This window comes from Haemaphysalis longicornis, unplaced genomic scaffold (genome assembly GCF_048455015.1).
Source record: "Haemaphysalis longicornis isolate Haplotype H1 unplaced genomic scaffold, Haemaphysalis longicornis Haplotype H1 scaffold_5, whole genome shotgun sequence".
Lineage (NCBI taxonomy): Eukaryota > Metazoa > Arthropoda > Arachnida > Ixodida > Ixodidae > Haemaphysalis > Haemaphysalis longicornis.
In genome coordinates, this window is record NW_027526385.1 from 175,607,766 (window position 1) to 175,633,487 (window position 25,722).

The 25,722-nt window shown below is 46.9% G+C and overlaps 1 protein-coding gene and 1 non-coding gene across 2 annotated transcripts in view; one reads left to right on the top strand and one right to left on the bottom strand.

Moving 5' to 3' along the window:
- The first annotated feature begins 2,964 nt into the window (after positions 1 to 2,964).
- LOC144140010 (beta-mannosidase-like) overlaps positions 2,965 to 25,722 on the top strand; it is a 119,488-nt gene continuing 96,730 nt past the window's right edge. Inside the window, exons 1-3 of the mRNA XM_077672224.1 lie at positions 2,965 to 3,079; positions 11,219 to 11,365; positions 16,052 to 16,182. Coding sequence (XP_077528350.1) covers positions 2,965 to 3,079; positions 11,219 to 11,365; positions 16,052 to 16,182 — 393 coding nt within the window. The remainder of the gene's footprint in view (positions 3,080 to 11,218; positions 11,366 to 16,051; positions 16,183 to 25,722) is intronic.
- On the bottom strand, positions 24,942 to 25,044 carry LOC144140129 (U6 spliceosomal RNA). The gene has a single exon (XR_013316340.1). It is a non-coding gene; the product is annotated as a U6 spliceosomal RNA (small nuclear RNA).

Consider the following 25,722-nt stretch of genomic DNA (forward strand, 5'->3'; position numbering starts at 1 on the left):
GGACAGTCATCCACATGTCACGTTCACGGACATAACCAAACATTATCGCTTTCAGAGGCAGACCCTATGCGTGCCTCACCCATTCACCTATGCAAGGAACGACTACATTACGGTCAACGAGATCCCGCACTTCTCACCCGACGCTGTTTCATTTAATGCACCCGAATCACTACGACGCTAAATGTAAATATTGCTAAGAAGTAGGCACAATCGGGATGTGCGACTTTAGCCCTGAGCACCCGCCCCTCTTCCTGTCAACTAACCAGCAACAGCAATGGAAGATCTCTCCGTCCAGCCCCTCTCTGCCTATCCAGCGGCAGCTGGTGGCCGGAGCACAGGCGGCGTGGTCTCCCTGGTATTCAGGGAGGAAGGGACTACTGGACCCCTCGGACGTTTAGAATTCTCAATACAAGTATTTCCTCCTCATACCCTCACCCTCCCTCCTCCCGCAGGGCTTCTCTAGCGTCAATGTAGCGGCTGCATAAGAAGGGCGTTGTCATTGAATAACCACCCACTGGTGCACGGGGGCTGTGTTCGGGGGCGACGGCGTTTCCGCGCTCATTTACAGGCAGGCGTTCATCGCGAGGGAGTCAGAGAACGCTCTGTATCGAGTTTGGATGGTCCAGATTACTTTTTCTATTATCCATGCCGTGGTTGTGTTGTAAGTGACCTGGCGATACGCCACTTGCGAGTCACTGAACTGTATTGCCCAGTCTATCCGAGCGAGCTTTAGATGGCTCGTGTCAATTCCGTGGGATAGAGACGATCGAAATATGCAGTTTCTTTTCTGTGGGTGCTTTGATAAGTTACAATTTTCTTTTGACATGTTACGACACGTGTTCCGCTTATTAATTTAAGCGGCTGGTGTTAGTGCCGGGAGGACAGAGACATGGGTCAGAGTTAGGCATTTTGCTTTGTTTTAGTACCAGTATTACTTTTGCAGGTTTCCATGCAATCGACACGTCTCCATTGTCCAAGGTTGTTGCCGTTCATGCATATTGCCGTTGTGTCGATGCCCATTTCGGCGAGATGTCGCATGAACGCATATGATACCCCGTCCAATCCCGGCGTGGTATTACGCTTCATTTTGTCCCAAGCTCGTTTGATTTCCTCTGCGGTGATGGTCCTCTTGAGGTATTGGAGGGTGTTTGGAGACCCTTCGAAGTCTTTGTGACTACGCCTTTAGGCGTAGTCACTTTTTGTATGGTCCTATCCGCTAGCTTCTCGAGACATTGTTGGCCGCTCTCCTACTGCTGGGCCAGAAGACATATGTCTTTCGCTTTGTTATGTCTTCCATTGACTCGGCTGTATCGGGCTTCGGAGCAACGCCCAGGTACTTTCCGTCATAGAGATTGTATTCTAATACATACTATAGAGGGAGATCTGTCGCTTGAGACACGTAACGCCGTGGGCGTAGCAATAGCAGCGAGTGACGTTCCCCGCCTAGAGCACTTGGCTAACCACGTGGCACCTTTTTTTCTTCTAAAGCCCAAATCAACAACGATTGTCACATTTTAACCTTTTTTGTTTGACCACAAAGGAGCTTCTCAATAATAGTTGGGAAATAAATGTTTCCGCAGCTACATATGCATAATATTTCATGTCATGTAAATAAGTTGTTATATTAAAAGTGTTGCTTTTTTTAAAGCCAGACGCTACTTCTCAGCCTGTTCATGAACCGTGCCAAGTACAACTGGGGGGGGGGGGGGGGGGGGGTGAGGGGTAGGTGTGCGTTGGAGAACACATGAAAGACAAATGAAATTCTTACGTGGCTGCACAAATACCGCGAGAGCAATCATGATGTATGATGGTCAGGTGCATCGAATAGACATCAGCGATCTTATCCTCACACAATTATGTGCTACCCTGTCCATGGTAGTCTTCTCTCAAGCGAGAACATGGTTCGGTGTCACACTCGCACGTCCTTATTTGGCGGAACACCCGGGTTCGGGGCACCCGTCGGGTCGAGCCTCTAAATTACGAATGTGGCAAGGGTTAGGGATGGGGCAGCTGTGTAAAGGGCTAGCCGCCATTGATAACGATGATGACATTGGCCATCCGTGACCCCCAGACAGCAACTTAATCAAGCAAACATCAAGGAAAGTTGCCCCTGGGTACGTTGACAAAATGACGGACACATCTTCGGCTTCTGTGAAGTCTGCGTTGGCCAAGGGGTATCTTGGCAGCTCCCCGGTTAGCAGAAGGGGCAGAAGGAGGAGTTTTGATAGCACTATCTGGGGCCTAGCCGGCATTGCAGATGCATTCTCACCTTTTGAGTCCAGGTTGCGGGGAAGATGTGGGTGACGCCATAACCGGCACTGAACAAGTCACGTGGCTGCTAAGACAACGGTGCAAGAACAATGGTAAGGAGAAGGAGAGGAAATGGAAGCGAGGAGATGAACGTGAGAGGACGAACGGAGATTAAGTGGAGGTTACGAAAGGAAGGCTGAAATGAAGCTTTTGAAGGACGAGAGAGGAGGATTATAACGGAAAGAGAGGAAGAGTTAAAGAACAGGGCGACAACAGAAAGAACGGGTTTGGAGGAGGAATCTCGGGGAGTAAGAAGATAGTCAGGATAAAGAAAGAGTGTTGGGAAACGGCAGTAGTCTTCCTGGGTTAATTTCAGCGAATCGAGCTTGCGCGGGGCCATTTCTGCCAAATAACGGCGTCTTTTCAAATTGCTTTAAACGATGCAGTGCGGCCTGGAAACGCAGTTTTTGATTATCGAATGCTTAACAATATAACCTTGCAAATGTGACTTATTTATTCTGAAGTGCGGCTGGTGCAAGTCTCTTTCGATAGCTTTCTGGCATCGCTATGCCAACAAGGGCAGCTGCATAGCAGCTAACGCACCCCAACGACGCACCTTTTTTGTCCAGGTTCATCACTTGCGAAGCGGCTTGTCCGGCACTGTGCCAGTATTGCAGTTCCCGACAAAGAGTTCACTCCTTCCACGGAAGGATTATGGTGACGAGCGGATTCTTTGCGGTCCTTCTGATCGGCAGCTTCTTCTGTGGCGCCAATGCCCTTGTAGAAATTTCTCTGAACGGGAAATGGACGGCTACGAACTCAAATAAGTGTTAGTAAAATGCCCATTTTGTTGGCGCTTCATATTTGCTGTGCATATAAAAAGAACCAAGTGTTACTTCATGATGTGTAACTTTAAAAGACAGACGTTTATTTTTCAATATTCAGGTCTTTCCGTTCCTATAAAATGCAGTGTGAGCATGGCCTAAACCTTTTAACTTTGGAGTGACTTCCTATTCCGCTACGTGCAAAACTCATTTGCAGCAGGTCCGGCTTTGCACCTAAAATAGGTTCAGGGGCTTTTTATGCTGTGTTAAAAGTGCATGTATTATACTTGCAAAATAGGCCAATGGCAATTACTTTTACAAAACAGTGGGGCAAAATCCGCAGCTAACCAGGCACGTAACAAATTTGATGAGAGGCTTTATGACGCAGGTTCCCTAAATTTGATGCCTTTATGATGGATATTTTTGTTTTGTTACAACCGTAATGTAAAAACATGTGTTTTCATGGAAGCAGTTTATAATATGTATACGCAGATGACACTAAGGTTATATCCGTCACGCCTTGTAACCTAGAAGCTTGACAAACTAAAGCTGGGCGAGTTGGTAGTTCATTCTAAAATAGCTACAGCGCGAAAAGAAACGTCTACAAAAACTACGCTACGAGTCATTACTTCAAAGTAAATTTATTATGAATAAACCTGCACACCTTTTTTACTCAGGCATCGTGTTAACAATAGTAACATCATACAGGAATCAAGAACATAACCAAACCCCAGAAAACACACCACCACGCCAACCCGCTTTCATGTACGTGGCACAATCTATACAGATACCAAGTTCTGTCGCAGCCGATAAACTCCACGTGTTAGAAAGAAAACCACCCTCTTTTTGTAACAACGCGATTGTGCTTGTAATATCTCTCGCGTCATTTGGTTCAAGTTTGCAACCGCAAGATTTGCAATGCAAGGCTCGAAGGCCATCATTACCTTCTGGAACGTTCTTGTTGTGTTCCCTTGACCAGTCATTTAGGCATGTGCCAGCTTGACCGACGTATACTGACCGACATTTAAAGGACACTGTGACTGGGTGCCTGTGAAACGACGCGGCCAATCGGCCGAAATAATCGTGGGACTCTTCCAGTCAGCAATCCCCGTCAAGGAAGACAGAGGAAGAACAGGAAGGTAAAGTTCGAAACGGACTAAAACTGCCCGGAGGGCAGGGCCTGGGTTTCTGTGGCCTGTTGTAGGACGGCCAGAATCCCGGTATCCTGCGAAAGTTGTAGAACGCCCAGGCACCCGTCCCAGCCATCTACTGGGTGAGCCTCCACAACGTGTAGAAGTGAGGCCTCCCTTACTCCGCCCTTCGCCTCTGCTGCTGGCATCGCAAGGCCACTGTCTCGGCCTTGCCCCAGCGCCCACCCCTCGTGTGCATCAGCAATTTCTGCTCCTTTGTAAGACACAGCCAACTTTCATTTACAGTATTATAATAACTGTGACTGCTCGGATTATCATCTCGCCTGCTACCAGGACCTTCCCACCATCATGTACGCCCGTGTTTGTTCCGCCGTTCAGGCGCTACATCTACACTTTCATTATATTCCTATAAATCACCGTGTTTGCGTCTTCAACCTGTTTCCCATTACCTCGCCTTGCGTCTCCCGTCACCTCACACCACAGACACCCTCCACACATGGGATGTACCGCACAGTATACTTTTAATGGCACACAAGATTTGTGCGTCGGTCAAACTGGCGTACGCACAAATGGCCGGCTGAGGAAGCAGGAACACGTTCGAAAAGGGGATGATGGTCTTCTAGCCTCGCATTTCAAATGTCGCGGGTGCAAATCTGTGCTTGATATGTGCGAGGTGATAGGAATAAGAGAAAGTTAAATGACGTGAGAGATAATACAATCACATGAAATGGGGATTGTACACACACACACATACGTATGTATGTGTGTGTATGTATGTATGTATGTATGTATGTATGTATGTATGTATGTATGTATGTATGTATGTATGTATGTATGTATGTATGTATGTATGTATGTATGTATGTATGTATGTATGTATGTATGTATGTATGTATGTATGTATGCACGTACGCGCACATGTATATACGTGCATGTGGCCAGGCTGTATGTACGCATGCTTGTATTTACTATAGGTTTGTGCATGCGTGTGTCTTGGCGTGCTGCCACGCAGATTCTCGTGTGTTTGTCTCCAATAACCTGGAAATTGTGATCTTTAATCAATTTGTGGACGAAAGCAAAATAATCGCGTTCACCGAAACTTCATTCTTTCATGCACTTCCATGCCTCGGGGCCAATGAAATGGGTATTTTTCTGACTTGATGAGCTATCTTTCCTCTTCTTAGTGATAATTTCCGCCAGTAATATTGTCCCCCTGAAATGAAGCCAATTAAAGAGGGCAAATGTTCACTAAATTGATGTAGTACGGTTGCAATGCAATTATCATTTAGATAACTGTTTTTGCTTCATACAAAAAATTGACGTTCTCAAATTGCAATTTTTCACGGTGCACGTCTTCACAAAAATTGTTATCAGAGCGACTGATGTTCACTATTCCACTCTCAGCTTCCTGTGCATATAAATATTAATTTTTGTTATAATTTCTTGTTGGTAATCTGGGACGTCTTTAATGCTTGAAATCTATAAAGCGATACCTGCGTTTTAGAGTTATACCTGCACTTTTGCAGAATGCTGCTAGTGCTTGTCCACGTATCTGCAAGCTTTCTTATTTATTCATTGTTTTTCGTCACTCGGCTGTCCTGAAAGCCTCACACGTGGCTGAAAAAAGCTTCACGGTGAGCATTGGAATACCTTGTTTTAAATATAATTTATCGCAAGGTATGGGAAAAAACTAGGCCTCAGGATTGATATGGGTTTCGTTTTTTGCCAGCATGTCACTGCGCCCAGTTATATTATCCGTGCTTCCAGCGGAGCGCCCAATTGATCTTTCGATCATATGCCACGCTGGGCAATCTTGATGCGGAAGAAAGTGGAACCATCTAGTCACCTAGTCGTCACTAATCAAGACAGCTCTCGCCTGATCGTTACTCAATTTAATTGGATCTTTCCAAAAAGGGGCGCACTGAGATAAATACACACGGATCCGATGTCGCAGCATTCCACACGTTGACGATCTACTGTGCACGGAACATTGTTGACTGCTTTTTGGTCCTGCGTGTATTCCTGTAGTTTCATTGCGCGGCTTAAGTTAGGTCGTAAAAAACGTCGTTTTTGTATCAGCTTCGCTTACTTTTGCATTGAGTGACAACTTGCACAATGTTTTCATGATTTCGAAATCCTCTCAGTTAATTCAGATGACGAAACTCGGTGCCTTCTTTTTGGAAAATAGTGTCGCGTGATACTGCCGAGAAGCCCATGCTTGTTTCCATACACTCAGGGTCTGTTTCAGGATACACCAGTTTAGCTCCCATCGGCTGCTTCTATGTATCATACCGACGCTCTTGATAACAACGCAGTCGAAGGTAATTTGTAATTGGAAGGAACGTCCTTCAACGTTTTGACGTCACTAAAAATTTCATTTGTAATGAAGGCGCATTTCGTCACGCAAACGCCTACTCTCAATATTTGGAACAGCCTTCTACCAGGAAAAAGCTTTCAACTAAAAATAACGAAAAGAACTGGCTGACCATTGCGATCCTCCTTAATGATAAATTTTAGCACAGCGCTAACGGCAGTATTCGCGACGACGTCGCATAGCAGGAAGGGAAGGCATCATCAGTGAACGCACGATTGCGCGCACTATACTCGACCGTCAACTCGTAGCACGTTGCCGCTGGGGAGCATGTTTCAGGAGGCCTGGGCATACTGCCCTCCCTTTCCCACTTTCGCCATACTTTCACCCTCCGCTTTCCTGCTTGCTCTGTCTTCGGTGGCCCCTGCGTTTCCTCACTTACAACGAGGCTACCGCCGAGGGAAAACGTGAAATCAAAGAGGCAGAGCTTAAGAGCTGCGCTCTGAAATCGTTGACGTGCTTTGGTGACCTCCTCAATACGACAGTTTGGGGTACGAAATACAGAGATTTCTCCGAAGACATGCGGCCCAAAGAAATTATCTTACCTCGTACTCGTACCAATGACTTCAAAAATTCAACCATGATAAGCAAGTTTTGAAAGTAACGCAAGCGTGATTTCTGCAGGCCGCCTGGGCCGGGATCAAAATTCGTTCAAATATTTGACAGCTTCTCTGCCTCTACGCAAATGTAGGAGGAAAAACAAATCGTGCATGGTAATGATGCACAGTTACCAGAACACTATGGCCGTAAGCAAATATTCTATAAACATTAGGCTGAAGTTATAAGAAGCGCAAAATGCAAATTCTCGATAACCTCAGAGTGAATTTGGGTAGGTAAATAATTTACCACTTTTTTACAGCTTGGAATTACGGCTAAATTAAACCGTGGAAGCGTCCCACCAAAACAAGCAATACCAACGTCGTCCCACACCTTCCTGCTGGTTTGCGAGAACTTGGTAGCAGTACACGGCAGCGACACCACAGAGCTTGGTGGTCCGAACCTAGTGGTTCGCCTTTACGAGTATTGATGACATTCCGGCCAAACATATGACTTTTTTTACAGCGGAGCCTTTACCGGCTTATTGTTATCCCGCTTTTTCGCGTCCGTAAGACGAGAACACCCGTTTCCCTTCTCCTCCTCCCTTACGAATACCGCTTTCCTGGTTGCACATGTTCCTGTCTGGCACCTCATATTTTCTTATTTGATAGTGCATATTGCCCGTACACAATATGTCTCCCAACAAAATGCATTTGTGCTTTGAAATGAAGGCCACATTATTGAGCCGCTGTAAGCCTGCCCTTAGTTAGCCGGCTTTCCCACGTTGTGTGTGGCACAGTGAAACTTAGTCACTTCCAGGAATGCGGCTGACTGAGTCCACCGAAGGGGATAAGGCCGCAGGTAAGCCCCGTAGTCACCCGCAGGTGATAAGGTGATAAGGCCTCAGGTGACAAGGCCCATCGTCACCCAAATTCTGCCAGGTAGAAAACGCTAGACGTTGTCGTACGCACAATTTCCCTGGACACTTCTTCGGCTAGCCGGGCTGTCTAGGCAGGGCTTTGTGGTCAATCAAAAACTCAGAAGCAGCTACGCTGTTCAGCCACGTTCACAGAGTTCAATGGCACTGACTTGTTTGTAATTGGATACGTTGGGTATTTTTACGATGAAAGATAGTTACAAAGGTGTCTATCGTACCGCTTGTCACGTCTATTCAGCCGCCCTCAGAAGATGAACAGCAAGCGTAATTAGGGCCAGACTATGCTAGTATCCTATTTTTGCCAGTCCCCCTGCCTTGGAGGTATCCCTGCTCCAGGCGTCTCTGTCCCGTCGCAACCACGAGTATACGGTTGACGTGGCGGAGCTGGTCGATTCGGTCCGAATTAGCCACTATCCTTGCCCGCAGGTCTTGGTTACGGAATATAATGGGGCGAGGGAACATTTTGAGAGCATTTCCAGACCATGTGCTCTACGCTGCTTTAAGAATGGCGTTATGTGCACTTTGCGTAGTAAGAAGGGTGATGGCTTGTAAAAGCGGTTTATGGGGAAATATACTGGCTGGAGGAATCAGTGGAGTCATTCCTGGAAAGACGGTATGCGTGGCAAGAGAGTATTGCGGGAAAGGCCATGGCGGGCCAGGATGTCAAGGTGAATGTCCGGAACATCAAAATTCTAAGGACCAAAATGTAAAAAAAGTTCACGTGCGTAGTTCGGTTTTTTTTCTCGAATGTTAGCTTGCGCTTCTCTAAAGCTGTCATGAAGACAAAATACAAGTTAGTTTTATTTGAATGATTTCGTGTTTTATAGTGTCCCCAGCGCTTGTCCAGATGCAACTGAGAAATTAATCAATTTACGTTATAAGTTTGACTTTCCCGCTAAATCGCGTGTTTTCGTGGTCTGCAATGACATCACAGGAACCGACCGCTCTGCAGCCGATTGGAAAGCCTTGTTTACCGTTAGTGAACCTATATGGTGGCACCATACCGTGACAAGGCGTTTTCAGCCTCCGGTTTGTTTTTGACCGTATTTGAATCCGCCTTGTTGTTTTTCAGGGACAAAATAATCGTTTCGTGAAACAGAGTGCTCGCTCGACAAATACGGTCACTTAATACACCGCTGCTTGGGTCAATCGGAAATGTCCTCTAAAACTACTCCAAAACCCCGTAGTCCTGTGCAGCTAAATCAAGCATAGTTTGCCCAGTACCTGCATTAGTACGGATCGGTACTTTTATGTTTACGTGTGCTTTCATAACTTCACACAGTTTGTCCCACCATTCTTACTGCTATGACAAGAGTGTGTCCTAAGATTAAACGCAAATAGCCCGTTCGGCAAGCCTGTCAACGTCTGCCTATGTTGCGTTTGCTTTTGCGGGACTCCGCCAATCGCAGAGCTGGCTGGTATGACATCATAAGTTCTGTTGCGCGAATTGCGCTTGTGGGTCGCATGGCCATTCCCTTTATTTGTACTTATACAGCTCATTTGCGCGAATTTTACGTTTTATGTGGTGTCGGTATGATTCCAACGAGGTAATCTTTTGAATAAAGCAAACTTGTGTTTTGTCTTCATAGCTCTTTTACGTTTTCTTTTTATTCTGCTCGAAGCGTACCACTTAATCATGGTTAGGCACCGGCAACATGCGCCGCTGCAAGTGCTTCTGTGAAGCTGTTTCTGCGACGAATACGTTTACGTGGTTGCCCCTAGGGGAGATGGCATTTTCACACCCACAGGATGGATTTCACGGTTGTTAATTATGTAGACCAACTCGCGGCCGGATGTGTCAATTAGGTTCCTGCACCACAAAAGCGGCGAGCTATGGGACTACGTGTTGATAAGAATTTGCGACTCGCTGCAGCCTAATTTTGTTTGTGAGCAACCAATTCCCACAGTCAGCATTTGGCTGACAACTCAATCTCTTCTCTAAAACGGAATTCAAAACGAGGTATTTTAGCGAAACCACCAAATTTTAGCATTTAGGCGAAGTAGTGGGGGAGTTACGCACTGGTAGACTATCACAGTTTTCTTATTCCGGCAAGCCGAAGGCGTGACTCCCTCATTCTCTCTCTCCCAATTTGCAGTATTCGCAAAACTCCTGATACATGCCTTTGTAGTACGTGTTAGTGTTTTTGTGCCTGTGTTGCGTGTTTTTACGTCATGAACATGGACACATTTGTTTGCTGTTGGCAATTTTAAGGCGAACTTAGGCAGCGGCGAATAAACTGAAAAAAGAAATGTTGAAGTTATATTTCCTTGTGATGTTGCGATGCTAACACGGCTACTGAATGGCCATGAATACACAAAATCGCTGCGAATTAGCTCAGATAACCTTGAATATGCAAATCAAAGGCTTCGCTTAGTCTGGTTGAGTCTTGGTTTCGCTTGGCTAAAGCTTTGATTTAGCTGTATTGCCGACCACGTCTAAAAGCCGTCCGATTTCATGCAACGGTCACAGAAGGAGGTCTGGCGAACGCGGTGTTCATTCATGGAAAACGCACCGTTCTCTTCGCCGGCCGATAGACGAGTCACGTAGTCCGAAACGACCCTGAGCCGCAGGCGTTTGTTTCTTTCTTTCCTTTTTTATATTTTTACAAGTCAACCATATAATAAAAAGCACCTGCCATGTTTTAGTTCGCGGAAACGGCTATTAACATCACATGATATCAATTTTTGAAGTACTGGCAAGATTTCAGCGTCAGGGTTTTCCAGTTTGTACCCCTTATACAGATAGTTCGCTTTTTTCCTGAAATATGCGCTCATGGTTTGCGCATTGACATCCGTAGGGCGCATCACCACATGCCACATGCTATATGAGTCATAGAGTCATAGTAGAGTCATCGAGTCATAGAGTCATAGAGTCATAGTCTATACCACATGCCACATGAGACCGCCACATGCTATAATATCCTAAAAGCATAATCATATCATGCGGTACATCGTCTTTGTTGTTTACACTGAGGCACCTAATTACATAGGGTGTCACAGGATGCGCTTTGAGGGGTGTGTTACGGGGGGTTTCCTGGTTAAAAGTTTATTAGTGCATCCTCCCCGAAATCTCTGGACGAAAGTAGTAAAGTTTTGCTTTGAAACCTTCTCATAAACAGCTTGTACATACTTACGGAATAATTCGCAGCCATCAGCATCCCCGCTACTGTTCCTGGTGGAATCTACACTGACCTCCAGAAAGAAGGACTGATCGGTGAGCCGTACTACGGCTTCAACGACGTAAAGTACCAGTGGGTTGGCCTGGAGAACTGGACGTTCACAAGGAAATTCCAAGGTATGTCGTTAATTTTCGGGGTACCTATTGTGAGGACACTATTTAAGGGTGCAAAAATAGCTAAACCCACCTTTGAGCTTTACGTGAGTAGTTGATTGAGGTGTATTCACTGAATAGAATTAAGAAAATAAACGGCAGGAGTTGTTCAGAAAATACGTTAGTTATAGTTGTGGCTAGTTATTTTAAGCTTAAATTTGCAAGACCAGTGCTACAGGTTTTTTGTGATATCCGTAGTAAGTTCGACAGCCGTCAAATGTCTTGTTTTCTACTTTAGCAATTGTGGGTTTTACAATTTGCTTGTTTGTTACTCGTGTCATTTGTTTTTGTTCATTCAGATACATGTTTACGGTCTATGATAGTCACGTGTTGTTCCCTTTTCCTGGTGTTACTTCAGCGTTTAAAACGTTGAGTATTGAAGCTGGACTTGCCTGTGGTAAAATGGCTCACGTGATTTATTCATTCACAAACAAGCAAGACAAAAAATTAGAATGTTTTAATTAGCTGAAATGCGTGCGCCAAAAAATACACAGTGAGTGAATTTCGGCAAACCGGATTTTTGCCAGAATTGGGCTCAATGGCTATTCATATATCAGGAATCATTTCAAAGTGCCTGTTGCCCCTTTAAAAGAGCCATGAAGAGAAAATACAACTTTGTTTATTTTGAAAGAACTAGCATTCCGTATCTCATTCAGCTCCGTTACAGCCACAAAAGATGTTTTTTAACGAAAAAAAGCAAGAAGTTTTTATAAACTTTCAAATTTCGCGCCACAGTGACGTGTTATGAGCAAGAACGACTTCATACGTGCCAACAATAAAACATAATTTTCAGTGCGCAAACTGCAGGTTAGCATTCTAGTGATGCCATAAAATTACAATGCCGTTAACCCATGCCATAAAATTACCAATGCCGTAAAATTACAAATGCCTTAAACCTGTTACAGACGTGCAGTCATGTGTCGTCGCGATAGGTCAGTTAGGTGGCCGCCAATCGCACAAACAAGGTTCCGTGACGTCATAGAAAAGTTGGGGGAAATTGGCTAGGGGGTCGCGATTGCTTCAACGTTTTCTTCAATATCCGTTATTTTTTCGAAGATTGCGATAATATTGGTATCATTGTTTTCGGGGCTAAGCAGTCTTTCTAATAAACCCAACTTGTATTCCGTCTTCATGGCTCCTTTAACTTCCGGCTTCCTGTTTGTAACGCTCCGTGTGCAATGTTGGGGTTGGAACCTAATGCAACAAGTGTTTTGGGCTACTGATTCTCTTTCAATGCTACTGGTGTCATCAAAATACGTACCGCAATTTTGATACGAGTTGTTGACACCACGAAAATATTGTGCTTGTAGCTAACGATACACAAGGTGAGCTTCACTGCGCGGCGGCCACTTTCGTTTGAAGTTTACCTAGGGGATATCTTCTAGAACAAAACAGCGCCAAAATTGGAGAAAGAACACCAGTGAGCAGAATTGCAGTAGGTGTGAAAAACTGTATCTTTCGCTAATTTAGAATTTCTCAAGCTTTGATTGTTAGACGCTTCTAAGCTCCAATTACGAAACTTGATGGAAACTATTTATAGCTACGAGAGGGTAACGTAAAACAGATTCTTCTTTTGAGCACAGGGGTGAATTGTAGGGGATTTTTTGGAGCCTGGGTGCATTTCGTCTACAAAAGCCATGGGAACAAGGGAGCAATCATTGCAACTTTGTGTGCTTCATAATTTTTCCAAGTCATCTGTTGTCGCCCTTTTCCCTGTAAGAATGACACCTTGTTTTCGCGCCTTAATATTCGCGAAAGCCCCGCATATATATATATATATATATATATATATATATATATATATATATATATATATATATATATATATATAGGGAGTAGTAGAACTTTGAAGATGGTAGAGAACACAAGAGAAGAAAAACTTCGAACAAGGTAAAAGTACGATTGCGGCCTACGTTTCAGCAAAGAGAACTTGCTTTCCTCAGGGCAATCTCTCGCCTGGCAGGCACGGTTTATATAGGGGTAGGACCCCAGGTGAACGGAGAGGGAAAGATGGAAGGGAAATTGAGCAAGCTGATTGGTTTCGGAGTTTGTCGTGGGAGAGATTGAGGGCCCAAGAAGGTTGTCTAGTTTAAGCCGCAAAGTAGGTCACACGGAAGTGAGCTGGTGGTTGATATTCGTGGAATTTTTGGAGAGAAAGGGTGAGAGGGTGTTTATTGACCCGCCGCGGGGTATACGGAAAGGATCTCAGAACCGCCGGAAGCAGACCAGGCGGTGAGGGTGGGGTCCTTATCAGAAACAATCTGCAAGCCTCAGGTCAAAAGAAAAGATAGAGACGGGGGGAAACTAACTAGGTCAAGGAAAAAAGAAAAAAAGGAGAAAAAAAACAGGAAGGGAAACCACATAAACCCACACACAAAAGAAAAAGCAATGACGCGGCAACTGAAATGGCAAGTGTCACCCACGGCAACATTCCTGGAACAGGCCTGTCCTGAAACTCAAAAACGAAAAGATAAAGTTAGAGGGACGTACGGGGCACAAGACCACGCGGAGTAAAAAAAAGAAATACAATAAAGAAAATTGAATTCGACAAGCAAAGGTTGGAGGGATGAGGGCGAGTATTAAGCTAGACGCTAAGGAATGGAGAAAAAAGAAATTAGGTGACCAGGTACAGAGCAGAGTGAACGGTCATAGTCTTTGGATGAGGTATATGCACAAAAATGCTTAATGCTGTATTCCCGGTGAATATCGCAAGGATTCCAAGTTGCCCTTAGACGCAATAATTCCAGCAGGTTCCATGGAGTTGAATTTGTGAATTAAGTAGGATTCTCGGTATTTCCTGTCCCTAGGAGACTTAAAATTTGACTGAAGTATATATAACGTAAGGTCATCAAAATTGTGGCCTGGTTGGTTGAAATGCTGCGCTACAGCTATGGAGGATTTGCTAAGAGTATCTGCCCAGTGACCATTAAGCCGTAGGCTCATAGGTTGACTCGTTTCGCCTATATACTGTTTGTGGCACATTGAGCATTCCAACATATACACAATGTTGGATGAAGTGCACGTAAAACTTGAATTAATCTTGTGGGCTTAGTTACTGGCGGTGCTTTTTACAACGGAGTCTGTATGCAGGTGCCTACAAGTCTTGCATCTGTAGGCACTTAGCATCTAGCATAATACTCGCCCTCATCCCTCCAACCTTTGCTTTTGGAATTCAATTTTATTTATTTTATTTCTTTTTTTTTTACTCCGCGTGGTCTTGTGCCCCGTACGTCCCTCTAACTTTATCTTTTCGTTTTTGAGTTTCAGGACAGGCCTGTTCCAGGAATGTTGCCGTGGGTGACACGTGCCATTTCAGTTGCCGGGTCATTGCTTTTTCTTTTGTGTGTGGGTTTCTGTGGTTTCCCTCCCTGTTTTTTTTTCTCCTTTTTTTTTCTTCTTTCCTTGACCTAGTTATTTTCCCCCCGTCTCTATCTTTTCGTTTGACCTGAGGCTTGCAGATTGTTTCTGATAAGGATCTCACCCTCACCACCTGGTCTGCTTCCGGCGGTTCTGAGGTTGGAGGTTGTGGGTTCGATTCCCGCTTCCGGAAAAAACGGCGCATTTTTTCTCGACTTGAATTTTCCATTATTTATGTCCTGCATAAAAAAAAGGCAATCATACCTCATTCGGCACTATAAAACACTGTTAAAACGCCAAACAGCACTGGCAATAAGGACTGCAACTTTGATATATATATATACATATATATATATATATATATATATATATATACATATATATATATATATATATATATATATATATATATATATATATATATATATATATATATATATATATATATATATATATATATATATATATATATATATATATATATATGGACATACCGTAACCCGCCAAGATAGCAACAAAAGATGTGTCCCGTCCGCCCACTACGCAGGCACTTTGCCACATTATATATTAACTTTTTCTTTCTAATTTCTTATAAGGATCGTTCGTGTACCATGTTCGTCCTCGCTTACGCATCTCTTTCAGTAAACGCAGAAATTCGGTGTTCTTGGTACATCAAACAGCCAACCGCCCAAAGTTTTGTGCTGGCACTGCTGACGCTTTAAAGTATGTTCTTAGTAACGTCGCGAGGCGTCCGGATTAAATGCATGGCCAGTTTTGCTGACTGAAGCACTTAGGATGATTACACGTGCATTTCTTTTTTTTTGCATATTGTAAAGAGGCATAATCGTTTCCGTGTTTCAATTCGGAGGGATGAATACCTTTGATCCTGCCGCATAATTTTCTTACGTGTACAAGAAAGAAACAATCCCGCTACTGACGTTTTACTTAGATAATAAACTGTAAGCTTGGCCGGAAGCTAAAAAATTGTCCGCACAAGCTTACTACGCGCGCTCCTTGCCATAATCATCTTAGGCCTCTGTGTATTACCGATGGGTAGAACTTTCATCCCCTAATTGAGGAGTCGCACGAAGGGCGTACACAGTACTTTTTTCTGTCTCAGGAGAACAGGAGCGGTAATAGTACATGAGGAAATACTGATAGGCCATATCCCTATTTGCTAGAACGTGTGCTTTGATGACCTTACCGCTTGTAAAGAAAATGGTAAGCTTATGTTTTGTTCTCAGCAAATATACTATCTGAGTGCATATTGTTCGTCATTTATGACGCTCGCAGTGCCGACATCCCTTCTCCACGAGCGTCGTGTCACCCTGGTGGCTCACGGCATCGACACTGTGTGCAGCGTGCGTGTTAACCGGGTGCGCGTGTTTAAAGCGACGAACATGTTTGTTCGCTACACCGCTGATGTCAAACGTTTGCTCAAGGTAAGCTGTGCTTCCGGAGTTCCGCATGAGACTTGCAAATGTAAAGTTTGCAAGACTCCACAGGTATGGCACGGTCACCTTGACACGGTCATCCGAGTTCAGGGGTGCATGTACTAATGGTTCTTAAAAAATTGTGAATACTTGTTTGAAGATTTCAGACATAACTTGGATATTACAGGGCTGCAGTAGTAATCAGCGATTGTTTATAGTTCTGTCGAAAAACTACGTCTAAGCATTTGATGAAGCTTATCGTCGTATTACATTTCCCTTCAGTGCGAATCATTTACTGGTGAATGTCTTTATTGACAGCATTTGTAAGTGGAAGGGCATTTCATACAGTAACGTGAAAAAGGAGTGGCACGTTTGAGGGCTCACATACAACCTGGTGGGAATTAATACATCTGCCTGAAGGAACAAATATGTTTTCATAAAATATGTATATGGGGCCCACATACACATAAATGTTGGAATGGTCCACGACGAACAAATCCATGCAGTTTTACCTACCGCTTAGTTGGAAGAGTAACGGAATGTTTCTTGACATATTCGGATCAAGAGTTTTTTTTTTTTTTTGCTGCAATGGGCCAAACTTTTTTCTGGTTAAAGGATATTGTAAGAATGGTAATTAGACGGTGGGTATCTCCCCCGCACTTGCTTGTTTATGCAGCCAGCGTTAAGAGATTTTATGATGGGTGCATCGTAGCGTTAGTATCTGTAGACGAACGAAGGTTGGGGTTTGCGAGTTTGACGCTGGGGCACCTCTTCAGCCTTGTGCTAGGGCTCATTTTGTCACGCATGCTTGCTGTGGTATTGAAACAAGATACGTTCTGTTAGCCCTCCATTAACACGCGTCTCCTCAAGAGATACATGACCTGTAATAAAAAGCGTCCGTGTGTCTATTCGTAGCCTTGAAAAATGCGACAGTACGAATGTGCACGTCGGTCGTACGTACAAGAATATGCATGATTTTCATGGCGGACTAGGAGGCCATCCTGAGGCGGTGTACGTTTCAAAGGTTGCCTAAACGCTCTATCGTAGCCCCGCATTCATACTACGCTTACTCCAGCGGGCACGGTGGCAAGCGACAATTGTTACCGCCGCTGAAGCCCCACATTAGGTCACTAGAGGTCAATGACAGCAGGCACAATACGGCCCCACGTGTTTATTTTTTCAAAAAATTGGTTGCCCCCACACTCCTCTCCTTTAAAATCTCAGCAGATCGACGCAAGAAAACCCAGGCGTTTTCTGTATGAAATGTACTTTTGCTACCCGTGCCGAGGGGTGGGGTCTCAAAGTATTCACATGAACGGCCTCCCCTGGCCAAGCAAACCTGTTCTCTTTGACGTCTTAATTCACACGAAAAGGACCATAAAGACGACATACTAGCTACATTCATTAAAATACTGCTTTGTCACGATAAAAGTGGTACCAATTCTATCCCAAACTTTATGCACATATGAAGATTGTGCTGTTTTTTCGCGCATGTAGCCTACAAGAGAAAAGAGTGCCATATCAATTCAAACGTTTCATTGAGGTATCAAAGAAAACTAATCACCGAGTGACGACTCCCGAGCAACTCTCGGTAATTTCTCCATAACACCAGGGAGTATTAAAGCAAAGCTTTCCACCTCTACCAGCCAACGCTTCAATGGCGGCATGAGGACAATAAAGTCCCAGCGCGGCGGAGGAAGCGACAGGGAAAAAGGAAAAAATATATGTTCCCTGAAGAATAAAAACAACCCTGAACTAGCTATGCTATAGGAAGAAAATGCCTATTAAAAATAACACATCAGCAAGTCCAAGCTCAAAAACTTTTCGAAGTAAAGCCAATAGGTTACAAAAAAAGAAAAGGTTTACAATTCCCAAGTACAACTCAGAGTTCCGTTCCCCCTAACCCCAAACCACAGCACCATTCCCAAAGATCAAAATAAAAAACCATACAGCATCCCTCCCCTCCAAAAAACGGTCTCCCTCCTCAGTCCCATGGCACAAACACAGTCCTTTCTCCAAGACCCACCACGTCCCTTACAAACAGTTCGCCAATCATAACTAAGGTTTGCTACCTCTTCCCCACTCATCGAAAATCCACGCCACCACCCACGCTGAAGCCTCACAAACCACCCCACAAATAATGGCCCTACCACACAATCTAGCCACAAAACCAAATCAAAATCCCTAAAATCTTCCACAGCCCCGAACTCCGTCACCCCCTTCAAGAGCCCCCAAAATATACTTAAAAGCACAGCCAAAAGCACAAACCCTTTGGTCTCCATCCTCAAAATCTCCCCCACCTCACAGTCCCAAAAGGTCCACAACCCGCAACATACTGATGTCCTGAAGGTCGTCCCCATCCGCAACCACAACGCCACACACTTCAAAGTCACCTACTTTCAACTCCATCCTGCGTCACCAATGCCACCATTGTGCTTCCAAAATTCTCAGGCAGCCCATGCTGCGTACAGAAACCCCTCAATCAAAAGCATTCCTCACATCAGTCTTCCAGCACAGTCACAACTTCCGAGTGTCCATCTTCACTGCAAGCAGATCACCTTCTCCACCACAAGACCACCGTTAGAGAAGGCTACATCTGCAGTTCATACACTGAAGACCCCAATCACGAGTCCCCCAGCAATGTCCCACATCCATAAACACGAAAATAAAAATCCCTATCACATCATTCTAGCACTACAGTTAGTGCAGCTGAAGTTCCCATCTTGAACTTTGACAGTCCAACCAGACACACAGGAGCATCATCTGGGAACGTTCCGCGTTGAACAAAGGTGATCTGCTAGGTATTGAAAATCTTGAATCCTTGATTGATATATGTGCATTCAACGCCTTGAAACTGCAAACACTACAGTTTAATGCGAAATATCCAACAGCAACACCTTGTGATTCCAGACTTCCCATCAGCATCAACAGGAGCGGTGCGACGAGCAGCTAGCCCTGGGAATTTAACAAAAAATAGTACAAATTAAATCCAAATCTACAACACGCAACAACCAATGTAGGATGTGAAAAGATATTTTTCAATATCAATAAAAATAAGCACCCATGCTGGACCCCCACACCACCCCAGTACGAAATCACTCAAATATTTCTCCAATGAAATTCAGCCAATTCCATGAACAGCCGGTCAACCAGACTGACAGCCATCTAGCCAATTCCTCAACAAGTTTGTGAAGTGGTCCGCATTAAGGAAAAAAGAAAAAAAAACGTATTTCAGAGAGAACCTTCAAGACAAAATGGACTTCTAAGCCCCTGACGCTCAAGATGAAAGGGAAGCACAGAAAAGGACGAATACTTCCATGTCGGGTCGGGATATGAAAGGTAACTAAAGCACGCAGACGTGCGGAAACCCCAAAATGAACAAAATCAGTCAACAAAAGGACCCAAAGTAGCAACGTGGAATAACCAGACAACACAGCGGCCTCCTAAAAAGGAGAATTTTCTGAAGCCCTGAGACACTCAACAAATACGTGGATGTCTCCAGTTCATATGAAAAGGTACCAGAACAAAGCGGCCTCAGAAAAAACTCAGTGATGTAATAAATTTTGAGAGACAAGGGCTAGGAACGGCATTTACTGAGGTGTTCGAGCCGCAAGCACCGCAGAACACACGAAGATGATGAAAATGTCCGTAGAAGATGATGGAACAGTGCCGCATGGCTGGTGCTGATGAGTATGTACAGATGAAGACGAGGTGCGGGAATTGTCCTCTGGAGTTCTCCACCGCCGGGAGTGTGGTCGCGAATGCTCACAATAATAAAAAAAGTCTCCGGACAACGGAAGTTTATCACCTGATCTGAGTTTATTGATTGCTGCGCCATTTCCAAAACCAAGGCATTAAAATTGTACAACCCTCCCCTACCACCGTAGAGCAGATGAGGACTGAGGCCAGGAAATATTCACATAACTACAAGCAAAATACTGCCCGCCTCAAACGAAGCAAAGCAACGAAGCAACAACAATCCTGCCATATTGACCCACGGAGGCACAGCAGCCCTGACAGGCAGGGCCAGCAACGCTCAGGACCGTTTCGTCATGACCATTTATCATGACCAGCGCAATCTCCCACCACACAACACGATTTCACTCCGTCTTATGCTCACTGCGCCTCATTCGTACGATCCACTGCGCAAAAAGCAAGTGGCGGATAGAATACTCCCTTCGAAGGACCTCCTTCCCACACGTCACGGGAGTGGTAGGCAATATGAGCAGACCAGGAGATCAGTGCGAAATTCCAGAGTTCGAGACTCCACGCTCAGTAAGCCTGCGTCAGAGTGGCCACGCCAGACCCCACAATGCGTACGAACCGGAGCCCTAAAGGCCTATCGGGGAGCAGAGATTTCCCTTCGAGTGACCAATCCAAGAGTCACGCGGTAATGTTTGGTTCGTTGGTGAAGTTGGTTGGTGTCGTCGTGGAGGGTGGTGAAGGACCCGATGACGAGACGAGGCCAGTAGGTGATGAAGAAGGAGAAGTCTATTTACACGTATTTACAAGAGACGCCGAAACATAGCACAAGACAAAACGAAAACTGAATTACAAATAAAAGGCGCCGTAGCGCACAACGGGGGGTATCGCGGCGCGATCCCCGATGGCCCCCGTCTTGACGATGACCCTCCTCCCTTCTCGTGGCCTTGCTGGGTCTCCCCATCCGGTGGCGGGATGTTGGGGCGGCCTCCGCCGACGCCAGCGAGTCGCAACCCTTTGTTGGGCCTCGCCGGCGGCTTTTGTGCGGCGTCGGAGGAGGCTTTCCTTTCATCTTGACCTTTGGGGACGGCTGGGGGGGAGCGGAGGTCAAAACCCTTTTTGGCATGTGCGCTGCTGTGGGGGAGGCGGCATTGCTCGCGCCCTGCTCGCGCATGCTTCGACGAGTTTGTTCGGAGCTGCGGCCCAGAGTGGTCGCACCAAGACTCGCTCCCGTGGCGGTTTCTGGGCGCCAGAGCCCCACGAATTTCTCGCCAACCGTGCGGCGGTTCGGCCCCTTTTTTGGCCTCCGGGCCCCATCAGGGATCGCGCCGCGATACCCCCTTTGTGCGCTGCGGCGCCTTTTAATTGTAATTCAGTTTTCGTTTTGTCTTGTGCTATGTTTCGTCGTATCTTGTAAATACGTGTAAATAGACTTCTTTTTCTTCGTCACCTACTGGCCTCGTCTCGTCATCGGGTCCTTCACCACCCTCCACGACGACACCACTCACCTTCTACGAACCAAACATTACTGGCGCAGCCGACAGCGTCGTGGACGTTACCTGTGGTTCAGTTAACGAAGTGGTGACTCAGTGCGGGCCGAGAGGCGACTTGGAGAGTAGAGGAGGAGAGAAGTCGACACCACGCAAGGACAGAGACGAAGCAGGGCGACTGCGAGCCGCCGACGAGACAACGGGTGGATTAGTTTTCCTGCTGGGGAAACTTCACTTCAGCACCTTCCGATCCCCGCGGGACGAGTGGGACTGACGTGTGTGGTGCAGCGGAGCGGCCGTATCATCGACGGTGAGTGGTCCATCTCTGCACCTTTCTTTTTTTGGAGGGACATCCTCATTGCCAGAGCCCACCATGACTAGAGATAAAGATCTGGAGGCCGAACGCGCAAAAACGAGAGAGCTGGAGCGGCTTTTATGGTTGGCCGAAGCGCAATTCTGGGCGCGGCCGGGAAACGAGAACGTTGTGCTGCCATGCTGCAGCTGTGGTCAGACAACACATTCGTCCGGGGACTGCCGCCGTTACCGCTATATCGATCGCGAAGCCAGTCCACCCCCACAGAGGGAACGGTGGGTTGAAGTCGCTGATTCCGAGGCAGCTGAAAGGCCGCGCCTGGTCACTGCGGCGGTTTCCGGGATCTTTAAAAGACGGCCATACAAGGTGGGCGGCCGGCTAGGCGGGCCGAGTGTCCCCGCTAAGCCATTCAAGCTGAGCCTCAGCGCAGTGAATGAAATTGCGTTGTTGAGAAGGATTTTTACCCCTGATCAGCTGACCAGGCCGGCGAAATCTGCCTCTCTGGCAGAGGCTTCCCGTGAAGGGCTTCCCGTCTGAAGCAGAAGCTTCCCGTCAGCGGCTCCTCGGCTACACAGCCAAGGGTAGCAGAGTCGGTAGGCCAGGCCACGGGCCGGGCAGGCACGCTCGCCGCGGCGGCACGCGCCGGAAAAGTGGTGGCGGGCTTGGCCAGCGGCTGTCCCGGGAAAGCAAATGAGCCGGGCAATATCGAGGCGCCTCCACTGAGATTTTCAGCGGTAGAGGTAGCGGCGGTCGGTCAGACAGCCAACGCCCGCTTGGGTGCTGCAAAACCTCTGCTGTATCACGACCGGCCATGCCCAAATGGTTCGCTTGGGGCAGACGCTGCCGCCAGAGTTCGCGGTGGTAAAACTGCGGCAGGCACGACGGCCGACGGCAGAGTACGAACACCGGCCGTTGGGGCACTGGCGAGAGACCCGGATTTGCGCGCCATGCAGCTCCCGTCCGCACAGACTTGTGCTCGCGCCCAGGCATACCCGCCGGTGTTCCCTTGCTTCGACGAGCCACTATCCGGGAGCAATAGAGGCTTGCGGAATTCGCCGGCTGACATATTTGGTCCCCCTAAGAGTAGACGAGGCTCAGCTGCGTCGAACCTTATTGACCGCCGCACTGATCACAGTTCTTTGCGGAATAGTGCCCGATCCTGCTCAAACAGGCTTCCGGCGGCAGTAGCTCCCGCGGGTATTTGCGGTAGCGGAGACCCGGCACGCATAGCGGCGGCGGTGTCCAGCGGGCTAACGCAGACGGGTGATGCCCCGACGAGCGACATGGACTCGGACGGCACTGAGCCGCCGTCCACACAGGCGGGCACGCGTCCTCAGCAAGGTACGCCAGCGCTCATTAGCGTTGACAAGCCGTCGACCAGCTGTGACCATGGCTCCAGTGTTGCTCTGTACAAGCTTTCGGGGTCGCCTAGGTCTAGGCGCAGCTTCACAGCATCGAACGCTGATAAAGTGCTGCTTGCGGGAGCAGTAAATCGAGGGTCCCAAGTGAGAGCAAGGGTCGACAAAGGGGCAGCGGTGAGCCACTTTGCATGCGCTGGAGGGGACAGTGTCAAACGCGTGCATGAGAAAGGAAGCGTCTTAAAGCTTCGGCTCGTGGTCATGCGATTGGCTCTGACAGTGGGGACTTCCCCCACGGCTTGCAGAGGCGGATCACCTCACGCCTGGGCGAACTCCGAACATCGCAGTTGGTGCAGCAACCAGGTGGACTCTCACCTCGAAGCTGCGCCCGATTAATCTGAGTGCTACTGGCGGAAGGAAAAACTGTGGTGAACGGATTGAACGCCCGTGCGCAGTTAATTCCGCTGCTGTTTTTTTCTTGCCTGTGCTTTGGGCGGAGTGTAACGTTCACCCTGCATTTTGTTGCTTTATTTTGCAGTTGGGTTGTTCATTGGGCCTCCGTTTTCTCTTGTTTCTTCCCTTGTTCTCGCGAGTGAGCCCCACGTTTGCCTTGTTGGTGTATCCCGCACGCGGGTATGTTGCTGGTTTCATGATGTGGCCCTGGAGTGTTTGCATTGTTCGATTTCTTTTACACCCTTTTTATTTGATTTCTCTGGCGTAGCAATTCACTTTGTGCTTTGCCCGCACGCGAAAGTTTCGCTGGCCGCAATGATTCCTCAAGAGATATTCCTCGCGGTTTTTGTTTGCTTGCTTGGGTTACGGCGCTGTAATCACTGTGTTTTTGTGCCTGTAGTAGTCCAAACAGTCCTGAGACAGGCTTCTGATGGGGGAGCTGTAATGATGACAGCGCCGATGACCCCCGTCTTGACGATGACCCCCTCCCTTCTCGTGGCCTTGCTGGGTCGCCCCATCCGGTGGCGGAATGTTGGGGCGGCCTCCGCCGACGCCAGCGAGTCGCAACCCTTTGTTGGGCCTCGCCGGCGGCTTTTGTGCGGCGTCGGAGGAGGCTTTCCTTGCATCTTGACCTTCGGGGACGGCCGGGGGGGAGCGGAGGTCAAAACCCTTTTTGGCATGTGCGCTGCTGTGGGGGAGGCGGCATTGCTCGCGCCCTGCTCGCGCATGCTTCGACGAGTTTGTTCAGAGCTGCGGCCCAGATGATCAAGAGAGCACGTGTGTCGACGGCATTTGGGCATTTATATGCCTAACCATCTCCCGCAGGGCATCAACTGCCCCCAGATTCCTCAATATGGCATGATAAAAACTTGGCGAAATGTCACATGTACACTCTTGTGCCAATGGGAGGCGAGAAGATGTCGTTCCAGTGCAAGAACAAGTGAAATGATCTATGTCATTACGCGGAACCCTGCAAAAACACAATGAAGAGGGTAAAATAGATATTTTGTGTAAATAAAACGGGAATCACCTGTGACCAGTGATGAGAAAAACCACTTGCCTTGGCGGAGGGAAATCTGGAGGCCAATTTAAAACATCGCGAACCCAATTAAATAGTTCAGTATTTCTATGATTTGTAGTCCAATCCAATAACCAATTCTTATAAATTTGAGCCAATAAATTGATGAATAACTGTTTTGTAATATTGCCCCACACTCAAAGTGCCCCGGGAAGGGGCGTGCGCTGTCAAGTGATCCGCGGTTTCATTTCCCAGTAAGGCCTCCAACAGGCGCGAATATAAGCTCTTAATCGTCATCAGATCATTGCTGCGGCAACGAAGCGAACGCAGTGCCATCAACAAAGACAAACAGCCCGTATAAATAAATATTGACTAAAGAGGAGGATATTCCAAAAAACACAGCCGCGCTTCCCTAAAAAAATGGGGAAAGCTTCACAATTTTGCGTGTCATCCTTGCGCAGGGGCCATGCTAATCTTCTCTGTATCGTTCTAATTTTACTATAAGTGCTTTCTAAGTACCGTTTCTGTGCCTCCCTTTGATATTGAGTGTCAGGTGGATATGTCACAATGCATTATAGTGGTTGCAGGGGCGGAGGGTTTCGCTCACGGAACACACTGTAGATGGCGCGGCGAATTCACCCAGCGTTCCCCGCTGGCATGTGCCTGCTCGCTGGCGGGGCACGTCGGCGATACGGCTTTGTCGTCTCCTTTAGAGACGGTTGTTTTGGGCCTGTTTTGGCGCAGTTTCGCATCCATTGCGCGCTTCCTTCACTCAGATTGATTAACTTGTTCGACAGCACGTCCTGGGTGACCCGCACCATATGGAATGAAGTTGTCGCACGGCAAAGGTGCGCTATGGATTGGTTTGCAGGGTGGGAAAACAAAATGTAGAAACCACACAAAAACATCTGGCCGCTAGAGAAACGCTACCTTTTGCGCACTCCTTAAAACACTGGGACTCCGTTTTCTAACTAGGTGAATACCAATTCGGTTGTGTTTTTGATTCAGTCGCTGTGGAGGGGGGCTCGCTTTCAAGCGCGAATTTTAGGTAACGGCTGGCATAATATCTGGTTTCATTTTTTGTAGAGCTTGATTGATTGTAGGGTTTAGCGCGCCGACGCTGCGCAGGCGATGAGGCACGCCGAAGTGGAGGCTTCCTGATTAATCTTGACCACCTGGGGATCTTTAACGTGCGCC